The following is a 20,826-nucleotide window of genomic DNA, read 5'->3' as shown; positions in this document are numbered from 1 at the left end:
GCCATTTCATTCAAAACCTCTTTGAACACGGAGCGGTTCGATGAGTCCCTTCTAATTCTAATTCTAACTGGCACTGTTGTGCTTGGTGCTGTAGGCTCCCCATTGATCATTAAGTGAGCATTAAGTCATGCTGCAGCAGCAGAGATAAGCCTGTCTCACTAAAGTGCACAGTCCAATTGCTAACACTGCCAGGCTTGCTGTCATTTCTCCTTACTGGTTGCCCTCCTTTGCCCACTGCCACAACTGGCTAACTCCATGGGGGAGCACTCAGTAGTGTTGTGGTAAACTATTTAATGTAATTTATTCTACCCAGCCAGCCAACTTCTCTCTGCAGCTTCCAACTCTACACCTTCTGCAGTGTGAACCCAGGAAAAAACTGAATCATGTTTACCTGCCCATCATTGCATCCCTCTAATCTCCACAATTACCAACTAGGTCAAAAGAATTAACTGAACTGAACTTACAGAATAAATTAGTCTTCAGATCTTACAGTCCAGATAAAAGTAATGATATTTCATTATTATTATTATTATTATTATTATTATTATTATTATTATTATTAGACTATCATGCAGACTGCCTGTTATGTGTTATACTGTTATTAAACATCTGTTAATTAATTGTAACTCACTGTAGTTTCTCCAGTGTGCAGTGTGGATCTTTCAGAAGATCAGAGAGCAGCTTCATTCCAGATTCTTTTGGGTGATTATAGGTCAGATCCAGTTCTCTTAGGTGAGAAGGGTTTGATTTCAGAGCAGAAGCCAGAGAAGAACAGCCATAATCTGTGACCATACAACCAGACAATCTGCAAAAAAGAAAATAGACAGGTAGCAGTTACTTTTTGGGTCAATTTCAGAGCCAATTAAGGCATATTTTAATGACTTTATAATTCAATCAAAGCTGATTGAGTCATATTATAGGGGATCAATATTAGTGCTGATTAAGGCATATTTTGATGCATATTACATCACTGAATATCTTCCATGAACCCTCAGTGCCTCCAATCTTTTTAAAAAGGCTCAATAGTTTTTAATGCTTCCTGAGGAGACAAAGCAGTCTCTGGCCTGAGATCAACCAGCTTTTAATAAACAATATTTAACTCTGAATATGATTGAATATCAAAATTTAACTTTACTTAAATTAAAAGTTCACCTGAGTATTTCTAGTTTACACTGCAAACTCTTCAGTCCAGCAGAGAGCAGCTTCAATCCTGAATCATTCAGATCATTGTTACTGAGGTCCAACTCCTTCAGGAAGGAGTTTACTGATTGTAGAGCAGAGCAGAGTATTTCACAAGAGTCCTTGGTGAGATTACAACCAGCTAGTCTGCAAAAGATGAATTAGTTTGCAATGGAGTTACAATGCTATTGGGCGAGTCATGGGCTGGAGGTTAGGGAACCAGCCTTGTGACCGGCTCTATCCCCTGAGCCAACAGTAAATGACTGAGATGCCCTTGAGCAAGGCACCCAACCCCCAACTGCTCCCTGGGCACTGCAGATAGGGCTGCCCACCTCTCCGGGCAAGTGTGCTCACTGCCCTGTAGTGTTTGTCTTCACTAGTGTGTATGTGGTGTTTCATTGCACAGATGGGTTAAATGCGGAGGTGAAATTTCCCCATTGTGGGACCAATAAGGGTCACTTAACTTCCATTACTTTTTATTGTAGCTATTTTTGTCTCATAGCTCCAAAGCAAAAGTAAAAAATAAAATAAATAAATAAAAATCTTGGCTAATTGACCATATTTTAAATAAGGGTAAAAAATGTCAAAATTAGATTTATTTTTTTATTTATTTATTTATTTAAGACATTTTTTAACACAGTGATTAATGTATTTATATAGTATAGCAAGCATAAAATGTAGAAGTTCTGCATCAACCCTATCTAAAATTATTCCATCCTAGATATTTTATGGCTGCCTCACACTATTCTGAGCTTCATTCTAACAGGACCTCAGAGCAGTCACCATATTTCATTCTCATTCTTTTAGATGACATTTTAGACCTCTAACACTAATCATTTTCATTGTTTTCTCATCATATTATTACCCTTGATGTGGTATTGTTTTGCTATCTTGTGTAAACCTGAGGAGGGTAGGTTCCACTTTGAAGTCTTTCTTTCAAGGTTTTTTCCTTTAGCACTGCAGAAGTTTGGCTTGCTCAGTCAGGGAAGATTCATGTAATACTGCTTTGTGACTATGCCCATTTTAAAAAGCTTTAAATCAGTAAATTTGAATAGTAAATTAAAGATGACAAAATCACTGCACACACACATTGTGTTGTGGGTGTACTTCAGAAATGTGATTCATGATTGATTCACACATGATTCAGTTCTGTCAGCTGTCCTTTGGAGTTTTCCAGGAAGTGAAATTACGGACACAAAATATGAAATCTTAAAGCATAAGCATACATATCACAACCTAGTAAGCAGCATAAGCATTTATAGGGACCCACAGCCACGAGCAGTTCCTCTAACAACCTCTGGATTGTTAATGTGCTAGTATGCTGTCTTGTGTGGGTGGAGCACTTGTCTCTCTTTCCCTTGCTGGCTAATAATTGATCACAAGAACAGTGCTAAAATGATATCATTCATGATTTCTATATATTTAACTGCCCATGTCTTTGGCAGGCTGCTCTCAAGCATCTCATTTTCTTGGCCTTTCAGTCACTACTTAGCAACTGTTTTTTTATTATTATTATTATTTTTTTTTACCATTCACTCAGTCAAGTCTTCAGTTCAGACACCAAATTTAAACACTAAACTTCAGATATGGTGATAAGATCCCTTTAATACTACCAGATAACCTGAGACACTGAAGGATGTTCTACTCACTTTCAAAGACAAAACAGAAATAAAAATATGTGGCATAATCTGTGTGGTTAAACTCCCATCAACTGAACTCCCGTATCAAAGCAGGGACTGCTGAGCTACTTTGACTTAGTAATAATCCATGTGTACAAAAATACTCTGTTAAAAAAGTCTGTCACAGATTGAGAACGCTGGTGTAATTATAACAGGTTTATTTTAAAATACATACCTAAGTAAATATGGTAAAGCTTGGAGGTAGATATTATATATATTATACTATACTATACTATACTATACTATACTATATGTGTAGAAAAATTAGGACACCAGTTTGTGAAGTCATTTCTAATTTTTAACTATGGTAGGTTCACCTTATTTCACATTTGAACTATTCTAAATACTTTTTGTGTGACTTCCAGGCACCTCAGATGGTTTTATATCTCTTGCTTATAACATTTACTGAATAAAATGAGCCTCCTCTCATCCACATAGAATTCTACTCAATGGTAAAATACAAATCACGCACATTGTACACACTCCTTGGCTAATACAGAAAAAAATGTACTTTGTAATGAATTTATCGACAATTTTGTTTGAAAAGACATTACTCAAAAGGCAAAAACATGTTTCAGTGACTTTTTTGCGCTTTAGGCACATTTAAAAACAATGTTTTTTGGCCTTTTAGGAACGCATTTCATTGAGATTCTTTTGTCTGTATCAGTTGAAGGAGTGTGTTAGACATCTTTCGACTCATGCCTATGAACAAATCACAGCCATGCTGTTATTTTTGATAACACACGACCCAAAGCATTCTATTGCATTTATAAAACAGCAGCCATAATAATACAATATCCATACATGGTTAATAAAGAATTTTAAGATATTGGCAATATTTTCAATGGACATACATACATACATACATACATACATACATACATACATCCATCCATCCATCCATCCATCATCTAAACCGCTTATCCTTCAGGGTCGCGGTGGGGTGCTGGAGCCTATCCCAGCTGTCATTGGGCGGAAGGCAGGATACACCCTGGACAGGTCGCCAGTCCATCGCAGATTTTCAATGAACAGTTACTCGCAATGTAACGTAGTATGTGCAGTGCATTTGGAAAGTCTTCAGACCCTTTCACTTTTTTCACCCTTTATGTTGCAGCCTTGTGTTAAAATAAACAGAAGTTTTAATTTTTGCAATTTTTTGAATAGGAAAAACTAAAATTTTGCATTGACATAAGTATTCAAACCCTATACTCAGTACTTAGTTGAAACCCTGACCAGTCACCCTGTCCCAGCTGCTGAAAAACAACACAGTATTATGCTGCCACCACCATGCTTTCCTGTAGAGATGGTATTCGGCAGTGGATGAGCGGGGCCTGGTTTCCTCCAGACATGACGCTTAAAATTGAGACCAAAAAGTTCAATCTTGGTATCATCAGACCAGAGAGTCTTTTTCTCACCGTCTGAGAGTCCTTTAGGTGCTTGGTCACCTTTCTTACCAAGGCCCTTCTCCCCGATTACTTAGTTTGGTGGAGCAGCCAGGTCTAAGAAGAGTCCTGGTTGTTTCAAACTTCTACCATGTAAGAATTATGGAGGCCACTGTCCATTGTGCTCTTGGGCAGCAGAATGTTTTGTAGCCAGATCAGAACCTCCACGCAGTCCTGTTTCTGAGCTCTACAGCTCTTTCCTCCTCATGGCTTGGTTTTTGCTCTGAAATGCATTGTCAGCTGGGAGACCTTATATAGACAGGTGTGGGTCTTTCCAAATCATATCTGATCAACTGAACTTACCACAGGTGGACTCCAGTCAAGGTGTAGAAACATCTCAAAGATAATCAAGAGAAATTAGAGGCCCCAAGAGCTTCAAGTGTCATAGCAAAGGGTCTGAATATTTATGTATATGCAAAATTTTTGTTTTTCCTTTTTAATAAATTGGCAAAAAATTCTAATATTCTGTTTTCACAATAATGGGGAAAAACTTTATTTTTCTATTTTAGCACAAGGCCACAAAATAAAATGTGAAAAAGTGAAAAGGTCTGACGACTTTCCGAATGCTTTGTACGTTTCAGTAGTGTGTCGTATAGTACTTTTCAAACTACTAGTAATCTCTCATCTTACCATTTCCACATGATTTCTGTTCATCTCTTCACACCATTCTTACTTCTACTGTTTTTTTTAACTTTTTATTTCTTTTTTATGTGCATACAGATACATACACATACATAATGAATTGTTTCACTTAGATGACATCCATTAAAAACAAATATGTAATCACTGAGGACCATTTAGTCAAGAATATGCCTGATCTCAGTTGTAATCTTGCAGTTATACTTTCCATATAATAAACATTCTTAACCCTTTCCTTCCATTGCGTTACCGTGGGGGGCTGCAGCCTCAGCCAGGAAACCGTAATCATCTTAGCAATCGGAAGAAGGACTCTCAGTAATGATGTCTGATTATTATTTCTTATATTTTCTGGTAATATTCCAAATAGAAAATTCGGATGGTTCTAAGGGCAAATCTAGGCATTTTTAAATTTCATTTTGTATGTTTTGTCAGTATTCTGATAACTTTGGACAGTCCAAATTATGTGTGTATGGTCTCCTACCAGGCCACAGCACCGATCAGAGGTGCCACTGAATTTTGATGTGACAAGAGGAGTCCTGAAAAATCTCATCTTAACTTTCCATTCATATTCCTTCCGAATTGTGCTGTTAATTATTTTAAATCCCTCTCTGCATAATAATTCCCAGTTTTTATCAGAATTTATGGCATTCATCTTAAATTCATTTTTCTTTAATTTTCAAACTATTGTTTACTAATTCTATTTGTAATATCTTATATATGTTTGATATGGTCTTCTTTTTAATAATCCCTTTAATTGTTAACATAAAAAAGTGTTCTGTATTGGATGGAGCATTACATAAATTGTTCCATTCTTTATGTATCTTTAAGTAATGCCTCAGCTGCAGGTATCTAAATAAGTCATGGGCTGGAAGGTTGTATTTATGTTGAAGCTGCTCAAAGGACATCAGCTTTCCTCCCTCCAATAACTAATAATACATGATTAAACCTTTTTCTTCCCATTTTTTAAACCCTGTTTCTAGTTGATGGAAGAAAGTCACTGTTATGTGCAATCTTCATCGTTCTAGATATTGACTTGGGGAGTCTAAGTTTTTTTTCTCATATTTGACCATATCTTTGAAAGTATTTTTTACCCATTGATTGCTAATTTTATTTACTCTCGAAGTATCTTGATTCATAAATGGGATTGTATCTAAGGGCATATTAGAACAGAGTGATTGCCCTATCTCCACCCATATGGCATCTTTACCTTGGGACATCCAGGCAACCATTGATCTAAGCTGGGCCACCCAATAATATTTTTTTTCAGATTAGGTAAATCTAGACCCCTATTTTCCTTTAGGCATAAAATTCTTTTATATTTAATTCTAGGTCTTTTGTTCTGCCATATAAATTTAGAAAACCATTTATTGATTATTTTAAATGTAGAAATAGGGACTTCTATGGGTAGAGAACGGAACAGAAAAAGCAGTCTTGGCAGTATGTTCATTCGTATCGTCTCCACTCGTCCTATCAAAGATAAGGGGAGAATTTCCCATCTTCTAAAGGTCAGTTTTTATTTCATCCATTAGTTTCCCATAGTTGGCCTTAAACAGCTGTGATATGTCAGGAGTTATGACAATTCCTAGGTATCTGAACCCTTGATTCGACCAATGGAAATTGAATCTTCCAGTTAGGTGTGCTGGCCAGTGCCCCACCAACATCATTGCCTCAGACTTTGATTGGTTAATTTGGTAACCTGAATGCTCTCCATATTCTTTTAAGTTTATCAGTGCAGGGACTGAGGAAACTGGATCAGTGATATACGTCAATACGTCATGTGCATAGAGTGAAATCTTGTGTTCTGTTTGACCTTCATTTTTTACACCCTTTATGCTATGGTTTTGTCTTATTAATGCTGCTAGAGGTTCAATATTTACAGCAAAGAGCAGAGGACTAAGACAGTCGCCCTGTCGGACCCCCCCTCTCCAGATAGAAGAAATCTGAACAGTATCCATTCACTCTAACATGTGACTTTGGATTAGTACACACACACACACACACACACACACACACACACACACACACACACACACACCCTATATATATATATATATATATATATATATATAAAATATCTTCAAGATGGGATGTGTGCAACATAGAATGAAAAAGGCAAAGAGAAAGACATTTGGAGATGAACTGACTTATTTGCATTTATAAGCAACATAGTTGGTTTCCTGATATGTTAAATCTGCAACGAGAGACTGTCAAACACTAAAAAGTTGCGAAGATGAAGTTGCTTCTCTTTCTAATTTTCCCGTTCCACCTTAAATGGTGCTGCATTTACCTTCGGCGCCTCAGTCAGAATTAATAATGCAATTGAACATTGCAGTTTCTTTAACTCACTATATATTTTTTTTCCTTTTAACAGGATGATTCAATCCATGGACATTATAGGTGGCTATGGACAAGTTATTTATTTGAATATGAAGTGTTAATATTATCTCACACTTTTTTTCTCAATCCAAACCTCCATTTTAACACAATGCACCTGTGAAGTATTTGAGACACAGCTTACGACTGCACATCTGTTAGAATAGTAGAAACAAGCAAACATAATAGAAAAGTTGTGACTATAGTCTCTCCGGGGAGACAAATGCAGTGCTACTGCAACTAACGGACAGCAAATATGCTGTGTTTCAAGTTGCCTATATGCTACAGAGAAATAAGATCAAATGAAATGAAATTAAATTAAATTAAATTAAATTAAATTAAATTAAATTAAATTATCTTGCCTACGTCCTCTGAAGGGAAGCCCGTATTGTTTTGTTTTTTTTCCCCCTCATATACATGAACCAACCAAATTTAATTCAAAGCTGTTTGCTGTTCATTTTTCACCTTGAACAAAAACCTCCACATTCATCATCGTTGATATGCCTGCTCTATTTGACGTCAATATCAAGCCCAAGGAATTACGCAATAGTTCCCTCTGAAGATTCTCCTGATCATCCACATTAACATGAATTCCCATCTCCTTAAGAGTGGGGGCCGTGTCTGCGAGGGTCATGAAGGTCTTCACACCGGATTCCAAATGGACTGTTAGCTGGGCAGGGAACGGCGACTGGGCTTTCACCTTTTTCTCTTTGAGTTGCTTTATTATCTCCCTTACCTGCTTGTGTTTTTGTACATCTGGCATGTAGTCCTGATCGAAGAAAACCTTCTGTCCTTGGTATATCACCCCTCGTTTTTTCTAGGTTTGTCAGAGTATCATTTCCTTAACTCTATAGTCGAAAAACCTGACGACAATGGGTGGACTCCACCCTGGATAAGGTAGGTTTTTTTCTGTGAGCACCGTCGCCATGTTTTCTTCAGTACCTGTTTCACCAATGTGTGAAGATGCGTCTGCATGGTCTCGTTTATCTTCCTTTTTGTTCACCTTGCCTTTCTTTTTGGCGGCTTTTTTTAAAGTGGACATTGCAGTTTTCATTTTTAGCAATTTGTATTGATTAATTAGACTTGAAAAATGATATGGCTAGTTTTTTTAAGGGTTTCTTCCCCCAGCCAAAGAATCAAGCTGCTACTCCTATCATGACATCACCAGAAGTCTCTTACTTCCACTGTTGAGCTGCCCAGTAAATCCAAATCCAAACGAGTCATTGGTATGTTCATGTGTTAGCGTGTTAGCATGGACTATAGCTTGTAGGTGCTTATGTGAGAAAGATGAACTAGAACTATCCATTGCATGAAGTGCATTTTAACATTGAATGGAGTTTTATATAGATGGGAGCTGATTCTATTTAGATTCATTATAAGCAATGGTATTTAATATAAAAACTGTTGGAAATGTCTGCAAGTATTTAGAGGAGTTCAAGTATTTAGAAGACTGTAAATGAGAAATAAGCTGAGCTTACTTTTTATGGAACAAGTAGTACAAAAGACTAAGAATGTATGACAAGATTTAATTTGTAGGACATTCAAGGTGAAGACATCTTGGGAGATCAGCACAACACTAAAATGGGCATTTATGTCATCAAAAAGAGGGTCGAGCTCTTGGAGAATATAAAGACATTGAGGTTGTCGTTGATGGAGACATTACTCTAGGAAACATCAAATGAATTGCACCAGACTACAGTAATGCTTGGAGTAATCTATGCGCTGAATATGGCTCACCACAATGAGAGGAAATAGTACTATGAATTTCTACAGAAAAAATCCCCATGCCAAAGGATGGTACAAAGCTCTCCCCTAAAGTGAACTCCCCAAAAATTAACTTGGGAACATTGCTGAAATCACATGAAACAGGAATGGCTGTATTTGTCACCATCTCTCTTAAAATTCAAGTAACTTTTGTGTGAGAATGTGTTGGTTGTGAGCCATAGCGACCAGATCTGTATTCAGCAAGAATATATACTTATAGTCTAATTTTATTCTATTACACCATTATATTCTGTCTACAGTCTTGTTTTATTACCTAACATTCAGTGTTTTTCTATATTGGTAAAGCAAATGAGTATTTCAGTTGATCCTAATATGCGTGTGCATTTGATGTAGCTTAATAAAGTTTTCTTTTGTCATGATAGTCATTGTCTTGAGCACACATTATACATTTAACCTGTTTATGCACAGGCACCCTCTACCAAGACCGTTTGAGTAATTGATAGTGTTGAATATTATATATAAACACTGGCCAACACACTAACTCAAATTTCTTAGAACTAACTTCCCACATACCAATTTTCATGCAACCGTTTGCTAGAAACCTCATACTGAATACACCTTGTGTTACGGGACAGCAGGGAGGCAGACCCAAGTGCAAAGATGAAAACCCGCGTAAAAAGGTGTTAAACAAATTTATTGAGGTAACGGGACATGAATTGTCATGTTGGGAATGAGGAGACCCAGAGCCAGGCTCGAATCGCGGTCCGTGAGAAGCACAGGCGACAATTGGTAAAACACCCCAAGAGAAAAACACTGAAAGCAGCTCAAACAAAGGCTGAACTAGAAACGTGAAATAAAAGAAAATGAGAAAACAAAAGACACAATTTCACTCTAATTATGACAGGAAGGCAGACTTTATGATTCACTTGTTTGCACTTAGAATAAACACCTTTTGTATGCCTTTTTTTGAGTAATTTTGGGGCAATTACTCTCTTTTTGTTTATTCCAGCTCTCTTTTATTTTTGCTTTTTTTAATATTTTATTTTAGTTTTTTGTCTTTTCTTTTTGTTTAAATACCCACCTGGGCTGTGCACCGTACCGGTCACCCCTCTACAAAAATGTGACAAAGGGCTGCTGTTTTCCACAGCCTTAAGTAGAGGAGTCCACAGGTGTGTCATGTTGGGCCTAATCAGCCCGAGGGCTTCTGGGAATTGGGGTTTCCTAAAGTTATGGCACTTTGCTGCCATTGCCCTCTGCTGGCGGCCAGCGGCACAGGCTGGGCACCTTGCTGCTGTCTCCCTCTGCTGGCAGCCAGCAGCGCAGTCTGGACCCTTACACCCCGTCATTTCTGATTGTTTGCATATGGAGCACACCTCGGCAAACACCTTTTAAAATGTTCTTAGGATGTAAGATAACTTCAGATATCTATATTATACATTTAGCAATAAATATTTAGCCTTATTTAACATCACAGTTTGTCATTTGTATTTGTTTTCATGTTGCCTATTTTATCCATTTGGTCATCTTTTCTTGCCCCAGGAGGACCCCAGGAGTTCAGCTGTTGCCTCTTTAAAGTCCAAAATGCGATGTTGCAGAGGTGTTGGGTACATTTTTAGATTTTGGATAGGGTAATCGATTCCTTGGAAGAAATATTAATATTACTCTGAAGGGGAAATACATTTGTTCTATCACACAAGACCAAAGAAATCTTGTACAAGCTTAATACAAGTGATAGACTTATTTTTTGTATTTGGGGAGGTTGGAGAGGGTAAGGACAATTTGGAGATGTCTAGTAGACATCTAGTGGAAAATGCTTTATAGCTCCTGAATACTTTTATGTTTCTGCTCTAGATTTTGTACTCTGTCTTATAAGACCCTGCTTAATCAAGAAATGTAGAATGTGACTGATTTTTCATTCCCAGCATCCATGCACACATTGTAAACCCCAAATATAACAGTCAATTTTTTTTTTTTTTTTTTTTACATTTTCTTCTGTATTTAATGTTCTCATATGGATCCTAAATATTGGAAATAAGAGCCTGGAGATGAATGAATGTCTTGGCCCAAGTGTCTACTTCAATTTAAGCCCTGAATGATCATTGTACTATTTGTACAACTTACAACTAGTGTTATAGTGTAGTCATACAAATCATTTGAAAATGAGCTTAAACTTGGATCTGCATAAAGTTGTTAAATAGATTGAACATTAATACGTCTAGTTAAAGTTAAATTTGTTAATGTTTTATTATTTTATTTAATTTGTTTAATATTTTAATTAATATTTTATGGAGATTTAACATGTGAAATTCTACATTACTAATAAATGCTCTGTGATGTAATCAAACTGATGTAGCTAATAAACAAAGTAATTGTATTTTCACATTCATCTGAACTGAGTAGTTTTACTCAAGTTGTGTTTATAACAATCTACATAATATCATTAAATAGATTGAACATGATTACATTTAGTTAAAATTAAAATTGAGGTAAATTCTGCAAAAATATAGTTAAGCTGACATTGCTTACAGATAATAAGAAAATTAAATCAAATTATATCTCTGAATGTAGATAAATTAATTTCATGCAACCCTTTTGATGAAAAAAAAAAACAGTAAATTCAAAGAGTAATTTTTTGACTGTAGAAGGCTAGACCACTTGATGAAACAAGGTAGGACTGAGGATCAGGGAGATAGGGAGGCAGTGATATGTGAAAACTTCAAATTTCTATGAAGCAAATCTGGTAGGAGAAGGAGCATCAAGTATGGTTCTCCTCTCAAACTTTAGTTATTTCATAACTCCATAATAGTCCTACTTAACTTTTAATATGGAAGTGTTAATAGATGTTGTATTCTTTTCATATAATACTCACCGAGCTTTCCTGCAGACAGTCACAGCTGGGATGAGCCTCCTATAACCCTCCTCTGATGTGTTGTATTTCGTCAGGTCCAGCTCATCCAGAACCTCATCTGAGATCAGAAGCATGCAGGCTAGTGCTGAACACTGTCCAGGAGAGAGTCTCACTCCTGAGTGTTTTTCTAATTGCAGATACTCCTGAATCTCTCTGGAGAGAGACTGGTCATTCACTTCAGACAGACAGAGGAACAGATTGATGGATCTGTTGGATGAAATTTGATATTGTTTATCTTCTCCTTTGATTAATCTTTTGATATACTCTCTGGTTTCCTCTGAGCTGCTCCATGTTGGTGTCAGCAGACCCTGTAGGCGTCTCTGATTGGACTCCAGTGAGATGCCCAGCAGGAAACGGAGGAAAAGATCCAGGTGTCCATTCTGACTCTTTAAGGCTTTATCTACTGCTCCCCTCATCACTTTATTCAGGGGAACTGCATTCTCAGACCACCGTTTGAAGTGTGGTTTAAAAAGCAGCAGCACCTTCATGTTCTTGGTCTCATAGCAGTGAAACACATAAACAGCAGCCAGGAACTCCTGAAAGCTCAGATGAACAAAGCAGTAGACCTTCCTCTGGTGAAGCACACATTCCTCCCTAAAGATCTCAGTGAAAATCCCAGAATACACTGAGGCCTCGGTGACATCAATGCTGCTCTCTCTCAGGTCCTCTTCATAGAACATCACATTGCCTTTCATCAGCTGTTTGAAAGCCAGTTTAGCCAGTTTCAGTATCATGGTTCTGTTGGACTCCAGCAGGTTCTTTGGGTCTCTCTCGTCTTCCTCCTCATACTTCTCGTTCTTCATGTTGGTCTGAGTGATCAGGAAGTGTGAGTACATTTCAGTCAGAGTTTTAGGGATTTCTGTATGAGGCTGTTTCATGATTCTCTGAAGAACAGTGGCTGAGATCCAGCAGAAGACTGGAATGTGGCACATGATGTGGAGGCTCCTCACTGCCTTAATGTGGGAGATGATTCTCTGGGCTTGGTCTTCATCACTGATCCTCTTCCTGAAGTACTCCTCCTTCTGTGGGTCACTGAATCCCTGAATCTCTGTCACACGGTTGATGTATTTAGGAGGAATCTGATTGGCTGCTGCTGGTCGGGAGGTGATCCAGATCAGAGCAGAGGGAAGCAGCTCTCCTTTGATGAGGTTTGTCATCAACACTCCCACTGATGATGTCATGGTGATGTCAGAGACTTTCTCACACTGTTCAAAGTTCAGTGGAATTCTGCTTTCATCCAGACCATCAAATATAAACACAGCTTTGATCTGATCATAAATCTCTGGGTCCAGATCTTTGAGCTCAGGATGGAAGTCACACAGAAGTCCATGAAGACTGTATTGATCATCTTTAATCAGGTTCAGCTCCCGGAACGGAAGTACAAACATGATCTCTACATCCTGATTGGCTTTTCCTTCAGCCCAGTCCAGAATGAACTTCTGCACAGAGACAGTTTTTCCAATTCCAGCGATGCCTTTAGTCAGAACAGCTCTGAGCTCTGGAACTCTTGATTCTTCATCTTTCTTTCGGTCTTTATATATGGAGTGAGCTTCTCTCTTGCCTTTAGTCAGCAAAGATCTAAGCTTTTGCAGTTTTGATTCTTTGTGTTCTTTTCTTTCTTTATTCTTTTCTTTTTGTCTCTGACCTTTAAGCATTATAGCTTTAAATTTATTTTGTGTTTCTCCTTCAGGACCTTGTAGAGGTTTAAAGATGTCTAAGCAGTTGATTGGAGAGTCTTGAAAGCGTCTCCTGGGTGTTTTCTCCATCTGTAGAACCTCATGTTCTTCATTCACTCCTTCACTCTCTCCCTCTATGATGTAGAGCTGTGTGTAAATCCTGTTCAGGAGGGTTTTATTCTCTTCTGTTTTGATTCCCTCAAATAAAATCTCATATTGTTTCTTCATGCTAGTTTTGTGTCTCCCTAAGACTCTGTGAAGGACATCATCCAATGTTTGATAAATATCTTCCAGAGTGTCTATCTGCAGTGCTGTTCTTGTGGAAAGCTGCCTAATCAGAGTCAAACACAATAAAACATACATCATTAAAACAAATAAATATAATTGTCTCATCATTCGTACTATTACATTTGAGCTATGTAATTTAGTAGATGCTTTTTTGCTTTACCTGAGGCTCTGAATTATGAATATTCCTAGACAATAACATACAAACAAGTAATTTGGGACACTGTGCAAAATGTAAATAAACACAGAATACAATGATATGCAAATCATTTAAACTCTATATTTAATTGAATATAGTACAAAGGCAACATATCAAATGTTGAAACTGTAAAATATAATTTTTTTTTTAAAAAAATGTGCATGTTGAATTTGATGCCAGAAACATATTTAAAAAAAAGTTGGACCTGGGCATGTTTACCACTGTGCTGCATACCACCTGCTGTAATTTTGAAAGTGAAGTTTTTCCCATTCTTGCTTGATACAGGATTTCAGCTGCTCAACATTTTGGGGTCTTCTTTGTCATATTTTTAATTTTATAATTCACCGAAAGTTTCCAGTGGGTGACAGGTCTGGGCTGCGGGCAGATCAGTTTAGCACTCTCTCTTTTACTATGAAGCCATGCTGCTGTAATACATGCAGAATGTGCTTTAGCATTGTTTTGCTTACACAAACAAGGCCTGCCTTGAAAAAGACGTTGTCTGAATGGCAGCATATGTTGCTCCAAAACCTGTATATATATTGTTCAGCATTAATGGCGCCATCACAGATGTACAAATCACCCATGCCATGTGCTCTAATGCCCCCCCAACATCATCATGGATGCTGGTTTATGAACTGTGTGCTGATAACAATCTGAGAGTTCAGTGATAACAAGCTCAGTGTTCATGATTTCCAAAAAGAATTTAAAATGTTGATTCATCAGATCAGAGGACACTTTTCCACTTCACCTCAGTCCATCTTAAATGAGCTGAAGCCCATACAAAGCAGCAGTGTTTCTTTTTGAATGGCAGTTTTACCTTGCATTCTGTGGATGCAGTGATGAAGTGTTTCTGAGCTCATGCAGTGATTTTCACTACAGAATCATGTCTAATCTAATGCAGTGCCGTCTGAGGGCCCAAGATCACGGCCAGCAAACACTGACTTTTGGCCTTGACCCTTACATACAGAGATTTCTCCAGATTCTCTGAGTCTTTTAATGATCTTCTGTACCGTAGATGTTGAGAAACGTTATTCTTGAATTGTTGCACTATTTGATGGTGCCGTCTTTCACAGAGTGGTGAACCCCTCCTCATCTTTACTTCTGAAAGACTCCGCCTCTCTGAGATGCTCTTTTATGCCCAATCATGTTACTGACCAGCTGCCCATTAACCTAATTAGTTGTGAGATGTTCCACAAGGTGTTTTGCATTCCACAACCTTAGCAGTTTTTTGTTGTCCCATCCCCACTTTTTTGTAATCTTTTGCCAGCATCAAATTCAAAATGGGTACATGTTTTTCAAAAAACAGTAAAATTTCACAGTTTTTCACATTTGATATTTTGTCTTTCTACTGTATTCAATTAAATATTGTGGTCTAAATGATTTGCACACCATTGCATTCTATTTTTATTTATATTTTGCAGCGTCCCAACATTTTATTTGGAAATGGGGTTATAGTAATAAAAATGTTGGCAGCATAAAAATGGGTGACACTGTACAAGTGTTGACTAATGGTAAGTAATGCATTTGGTAACATGAACATTATTGCATTAATAATGGCTGGCTAATATTAAGTAGGTAATAAGTAGGAAATCATCAGTAAGAGAAATATAAAATAATATTGTATTAACTTATTTGTTAATATTACTGCATATAATTGCTGTCCAAATAAAAACATGTACCTCCAAAATATAACTTTACAAAAGAAGACAAAAATGTTCTCCAATTTTAATGTAAATTAGCATTAAGAGGTTTTATTCCAAGTGATTTTGGAGCATTTCCGTTTGTCTACTTGTCATGGAATTTTCACACAATAGAAAGAGCAGCCACTGGTATGATGTGAAAATTTTGCAAAAATTATGTAAAAAAATATTGACAAAAATATAATAGTATATAATACTAGTATATAATAGTATAAGTTGTGTTTAAATTAATAAATCTGCCTAATATTTTAACTGGCTGTAATTCTTAAATGCTAAATTAATTGTGTATGTACGTGTCACGCATCCCTCCGGCTCTGAGACACACTTGGACTCCATCTCCCAGAATCCTCTGGGAGATCACATGACCCAAGTGACTCCTGAACTTTTTTTCTTCACACTCCAATCAGTGCTCTCGTTCACCAGAATACTAACTTGATTCACCTGTCTCATATGACCATGATAGTTTAATATATAAGCCTGGGCTTTAGACTAGCTCTTTGTGAGGTATTGTATCTTTCTAGATCTACTGAGCATTCTTCTGTGTGTATTATCATTCCTGTGTATGACCATATTTTCCTGTTTTTTGACTCTGTCTTTTGCCTGACCCTTTTTGGACTTACTGCCTTCTGTTATGTTTGTCTTTTTGTGTTGGATGTGTTTTTTGGATTTGACCTACACCTGTTTATTGAACACGAACCTGGATTGTGATTCTAACAGTAAAGCCTCTTTTATATTTTTTTTAAACAAACCACCAACATGAAATCATATACATTAAGTGAAAACTTATGTCTTAGTAATTAATGAATACAATTATTATTTGTTTACTTATTTACTTAATTTTTGTTAGTCAACACCAAAGTATTAGCAAATTTTGTTGCAGTAAAAAATCATCAAATTTTGATTGAATTAACACATTTTATTATTTATTGTTTACCAAATGAATAACATTTTTTGAAATGAATGAAAGTGAATGGGGAAATTCTATAAAATGGTTCTCTTGTGCCCAAGCAACTCATTTCCAGTGGCATGTGTTGGAAGGGACATGATGGGGGTCTGGAGCAAACCAGTGACAGCTCTCCGTTCTGGATTTATGCAGACATATGTGATCAACTTCCAGTAGAATTCTATAAACCCTTATAATAAAAGCAAATCTATTTGTGCTTTCTTATAGACATGATAGGTCAAACACCATTTAGTACTGGATTAAGGAACCATTAACACTATTTGTACAAAATTCTACAGAAGTATATGTGAATTTGCCTTTGGCCCAGTATGAACTCTAAAGCATTTAGTCAGATATAAATTCTTCTGGAAGAAATGAACTGATTATTAATGAGCTAATCAATTACAACTGCATCTTGAAAATACATGTATACAGAACTTAAAACTTAGTGTATTATCATGTAAAGTGTATTCACTATATTTGTAAAATCAATTTTGTGCTATAATACATGCATTACATCCTCCACACCCTCCTCTGCTCCTGCTTGTAATACTCTGATATTCTGCAAAAGCTCAGGCAGCAAAATTATGTTCCTTTTGGGACCCTGTTAAATCAAAGCAGATCTGAGACCAAAACAACAGTTTCTACAGGGCCAAGCTGTGGGTCTATGAAGAGTGAATGGTCCATGGTAGAGATATTTGGCTTTAATGCATTTGGAAATAAAAACATGTGCAACAGTAGTAATATATTTACATAGTATGTAAATGATAAATGATTGTGTTCTTAAAATTTCACCTCTTTTATTCTGGCAATATTCTGGCATTGACTGTGACTCTTCATGGATCTACACTAGAGAAACTACTCTTTGGCTTTTAGTCCTGCTAATTTTAAATATAATTAAATAAGGCTTTATAAACTGATCTATAACATGGAGCACAAAACTCAGGAAGTGTTCAACCTGCTTAATTTTCAGAATTGTTGTTTACTGGTACTATATTTTTACCATAAATCAGAGGTTCCTTCTTCCACTGGAGTGTGCTAGCTCAAACATGGAACAGTTATTGTTCATATACACTCACCTGGACTGTCTTCCTCCACTGCTGAATGCAGGAGGCTCAGGCATGGAGCAGTCACTAATCTTAGACAAACGGAGGGGTTCTCCTCCTCCACTGCTGAATGGAGGAGGCTCAGGCATGGAGCAGTCACTCTTCATAGACACACGGATGGGTTCTCCGCCTTCTATGGACTGGCAAGTCTTCATAAATACATGGCTGGGTTCTCCTCTACTCACTGTACAAAAGCCTCCAATTGACCGGTCTCTCTTGGCAGACACGCAGCTGGGTTCTCTTCTACTGAATGTATAAGAGTCTTCTATGGAACCATAACTGTTTATAGACACGCGGCTGGGTTCTCCTCCTCCACTGCTGAATGCAGGAGGCTCAAGCATGGAGCAGTCACTATTCATAGACAAACGGATGGGTTCTCCTCCTCCACTGCTGAATGCAGGAGGCTCAAGCATGGAGCAGTCACTCTTCATAGACACACGGATGGGTTCTCCACCTTCTATGGACTGGTAAGTCTTCATAAATACATGGCTGGGTTCTCCTCTACTCAACGTACAAAAGCCTCCAATTGACCGGTCACTCTTTGCAGACACACGGCTGGGTTCTCCTCTATTGAATGTATGAGAGTCTCCTATGGAACCATAACTGTTTATAGACACGCAGCTGGGTTCTCCTCTACTCAACGTACAAAAGCCTCCAATTGACCGGTCACTCTTTGCAGACACACGGCTGGGTTCTCCTCTATTGAATGTATAAGAGTCTCCTATGGAACCATAACTGTTTATAGACACGCGGCTGGGTTCTCCTCTATTGAATGTATGAGAGTATCCTATGGAACCATAACTGTTTATAGACACGCAGCTGGGTTCTCCTCTACTCAACGTACAAAAGCCTCCAATTGACCGGTCACTCTTTTCAGACACGCGGCTGGGTTCTCCTCTATTGAATGTATAAGAGTCTCCTATGGAACCATAACTGTTTATAGACACGCGGCTGGGTTCTCCTCTACTCAATGTACAAAAGCCTCCAATTGACCGGTCACTCTTTGCAGACATGCGGCTGGGTTCTCTTCTACTGAATGTATGAGAGTCTCCCATGGTCTAGTCACTGATTATCAACACAAAGGTGGTTCCTCCAGTACTGAGTGTACGAAAGTCTCACATGGACCTGTCACTTTTTGTATTCATACAGCTATGTTCTCCTCTACTGAATGCAAGAAAGTATTCCCGGGACTGGTCGCTCTGTATAGAGACACAGCTGGTTTCTGGAATTCCTGCATGCTTCAACCTGGGAGCAGATTATTGACAAGATGATGTAAGTGCTGAGTAATAATGTTTTTTATTAAGATTCATTTAGTGTTTAGTGTTCAGCATGAGTAATTAACAGGAGTATTGTGTTAATACTAATATTTCATAATTATTTAACAGTATTTGTGCTCCTATATTAAAGTGAAAGGGTATCCAATATAGTTCAGCATGAGTAATTAACAGGAATAATGTGGTATTACTAATACTCCTTCAATAGTTAGGGTATTTGTGCCCTTATAGTAAAAATGATAAACTAACCTGCAGAGTTAATGAGTAACTAACAGGACTAATATGTTTTTACTAATACTTTATCATTAGTTATTAATTAATTTAATTTTTGTAAACTAACCTGTAAAGATTGTGAATCAAACACTTCTATAAAGACAAACCCCAAAAATAGGGAGGACATATTATTTAGACAAATCCAGATTCTTTCATTAGTATTTATTAGTGATGTAGAATAATAGAATGTCTTTCATTACTATTTATTAATGGTGTAGAATATTAGCATGTTTATCATTATGACTTATTAATAGTGCAGAAGCTGTGGAGTGATCCTGACAAACTGCATATTTTTAGATCTATGACTGCTTCTTGGAGGTGTTTCATTACAACCTGAAGAAAACTAGTGGAGCTGCTTTTTTTTTCCTACACACCCAGCATCTGGAATTCACTTCCTTCTAAAGTCCATAACCCACACTCGATATTCACATTTAACAAACAGAATAAAACCTTCTAATTTACTCTGGATTATCATTAACTGGCTAATTTAACCAGATACTTGCATATTCTTATTTTATTTTGTGATTGTCATTTTTATGAATATTACTTTATTTCTGAGTTTTAATTATTTTCTTAATTGTTTATTTTTCTTATTTGTATCATTACTTTTTAATCAGCATGCTTTTAATAATGTTATAAAAATAAAGATTATTGTTAGCAATGCCGAGCGTTGTATACAAACAAGACTCTAATAGTAATATATATAATGTATAATCTACAGTAAAATCTATTGTTTCTCTGTCAAAAACTGAAAGTACGGTTACCTTTTCTGAGGTTTGTCTAGACGTCTTCAGTGAGAAAGCGCAAGTCCACCTTCATCTGTGTTCATTTACAGCAGATCTACAAGAGAAAATATCACTGAACCAACACAAACACTTCATCTCCATTTCAGTAGAGTATCTTCTCCCACTGGAGCATTTTAGAACATTATAGACCTGAACACGCTCTGGGGCAGTCCACACTGAATCAGAATTTGGCTGAACTTTCTTTTCTTTAGAAAGGGTGAAACTGGTTAGAGCTCATTCCAGTCATAACATCACCACTGCATCGAAAGGAAAAATTACAAGCTGCTGCATGCCTCTTACTGTTTGTCTATGACAGCAATGTGGAATGAATATTTATTAGTTTGTTTGTTTGTTTGTTTGTTCGTTATCCTGAGTTCTAGCAAAGAGCTAAATTAAATATTTTAGCTCTTTCTTTAGTTTTCTTGTTCTAAAGTAAATAAACCTCTATGAATCTATAAAATAAATATCTATGAATAGTCAGCTTTGTTAGAGCTCAGTCTTTTCTGAGAAATTATCTTATTAAAAAAGACAGGTGAAAAAACACATGTTACATTTTGCTTTTTATTCAATATTTTAAATTTGTTGTTTTCTCTAAACAACTGACATTAAAAACTCGAAAATAACAGGGATTTTGTTGGTC

At 36.9% G+C, this 20,826-nt stretch overlaps 1 protein-coding gene across 1 annotated transcript in view; it reads right to left on the bottom strand.

Moving 5' to 3' along the window:
* The window catches only part of LOC118803159, a 39,572-nt gene extending 19,214 nt beyond the window's left edge, over positions 1-20,358 (bottom strand). The window contains exons 1-5 of the mRNA XM_036563683.1: positions 20,166-20,358; positions 17,828-19,099; positions 11,907-13,952; positions 1,153-1,326; positions 632-805 (exon numbers count right to left, since the gene is read on the bottom strand). Of these exons, the coding sequence (XP_036419576.1) occupies positions 632-805; positions 1,153-1,326; positions 11,907-13,952; positions 17,828-18,909 (3,476 nt within the window). The 5' untranslated portion in view covers positions 18,910-19,099; positions 20,166-20,358. The remainder of the gene's footprint in view (positions 1-631; positions 806-1,152; positions 1,327-11,906; positions 13,953-17,827; positions 19,100-20,165) is intronic.
* Positions 20,359-20,826: the final 468 nt, after the last annotated feature.

This window comes from Colossoma macropomum, unplaced genomic scaffold (assembly GCF_904425465.1).
Source record: "Colossoma macropomum unplaced genomic scaffold, Colossoma_macropomum, whole genome shotgun sequence".
NCBI classification, from domain to species: Eukaryota; Metazoa; Chordata; class Actinopteri; order Characiformes; family Serrasalmidae; genus Colossoma; species Colossoma macropomum.
The sequence above is the reverse complement of the archived record's forward strand: the minus strand, read 5'-3'. Positions and strand labels throughout refer to the sequence as shown.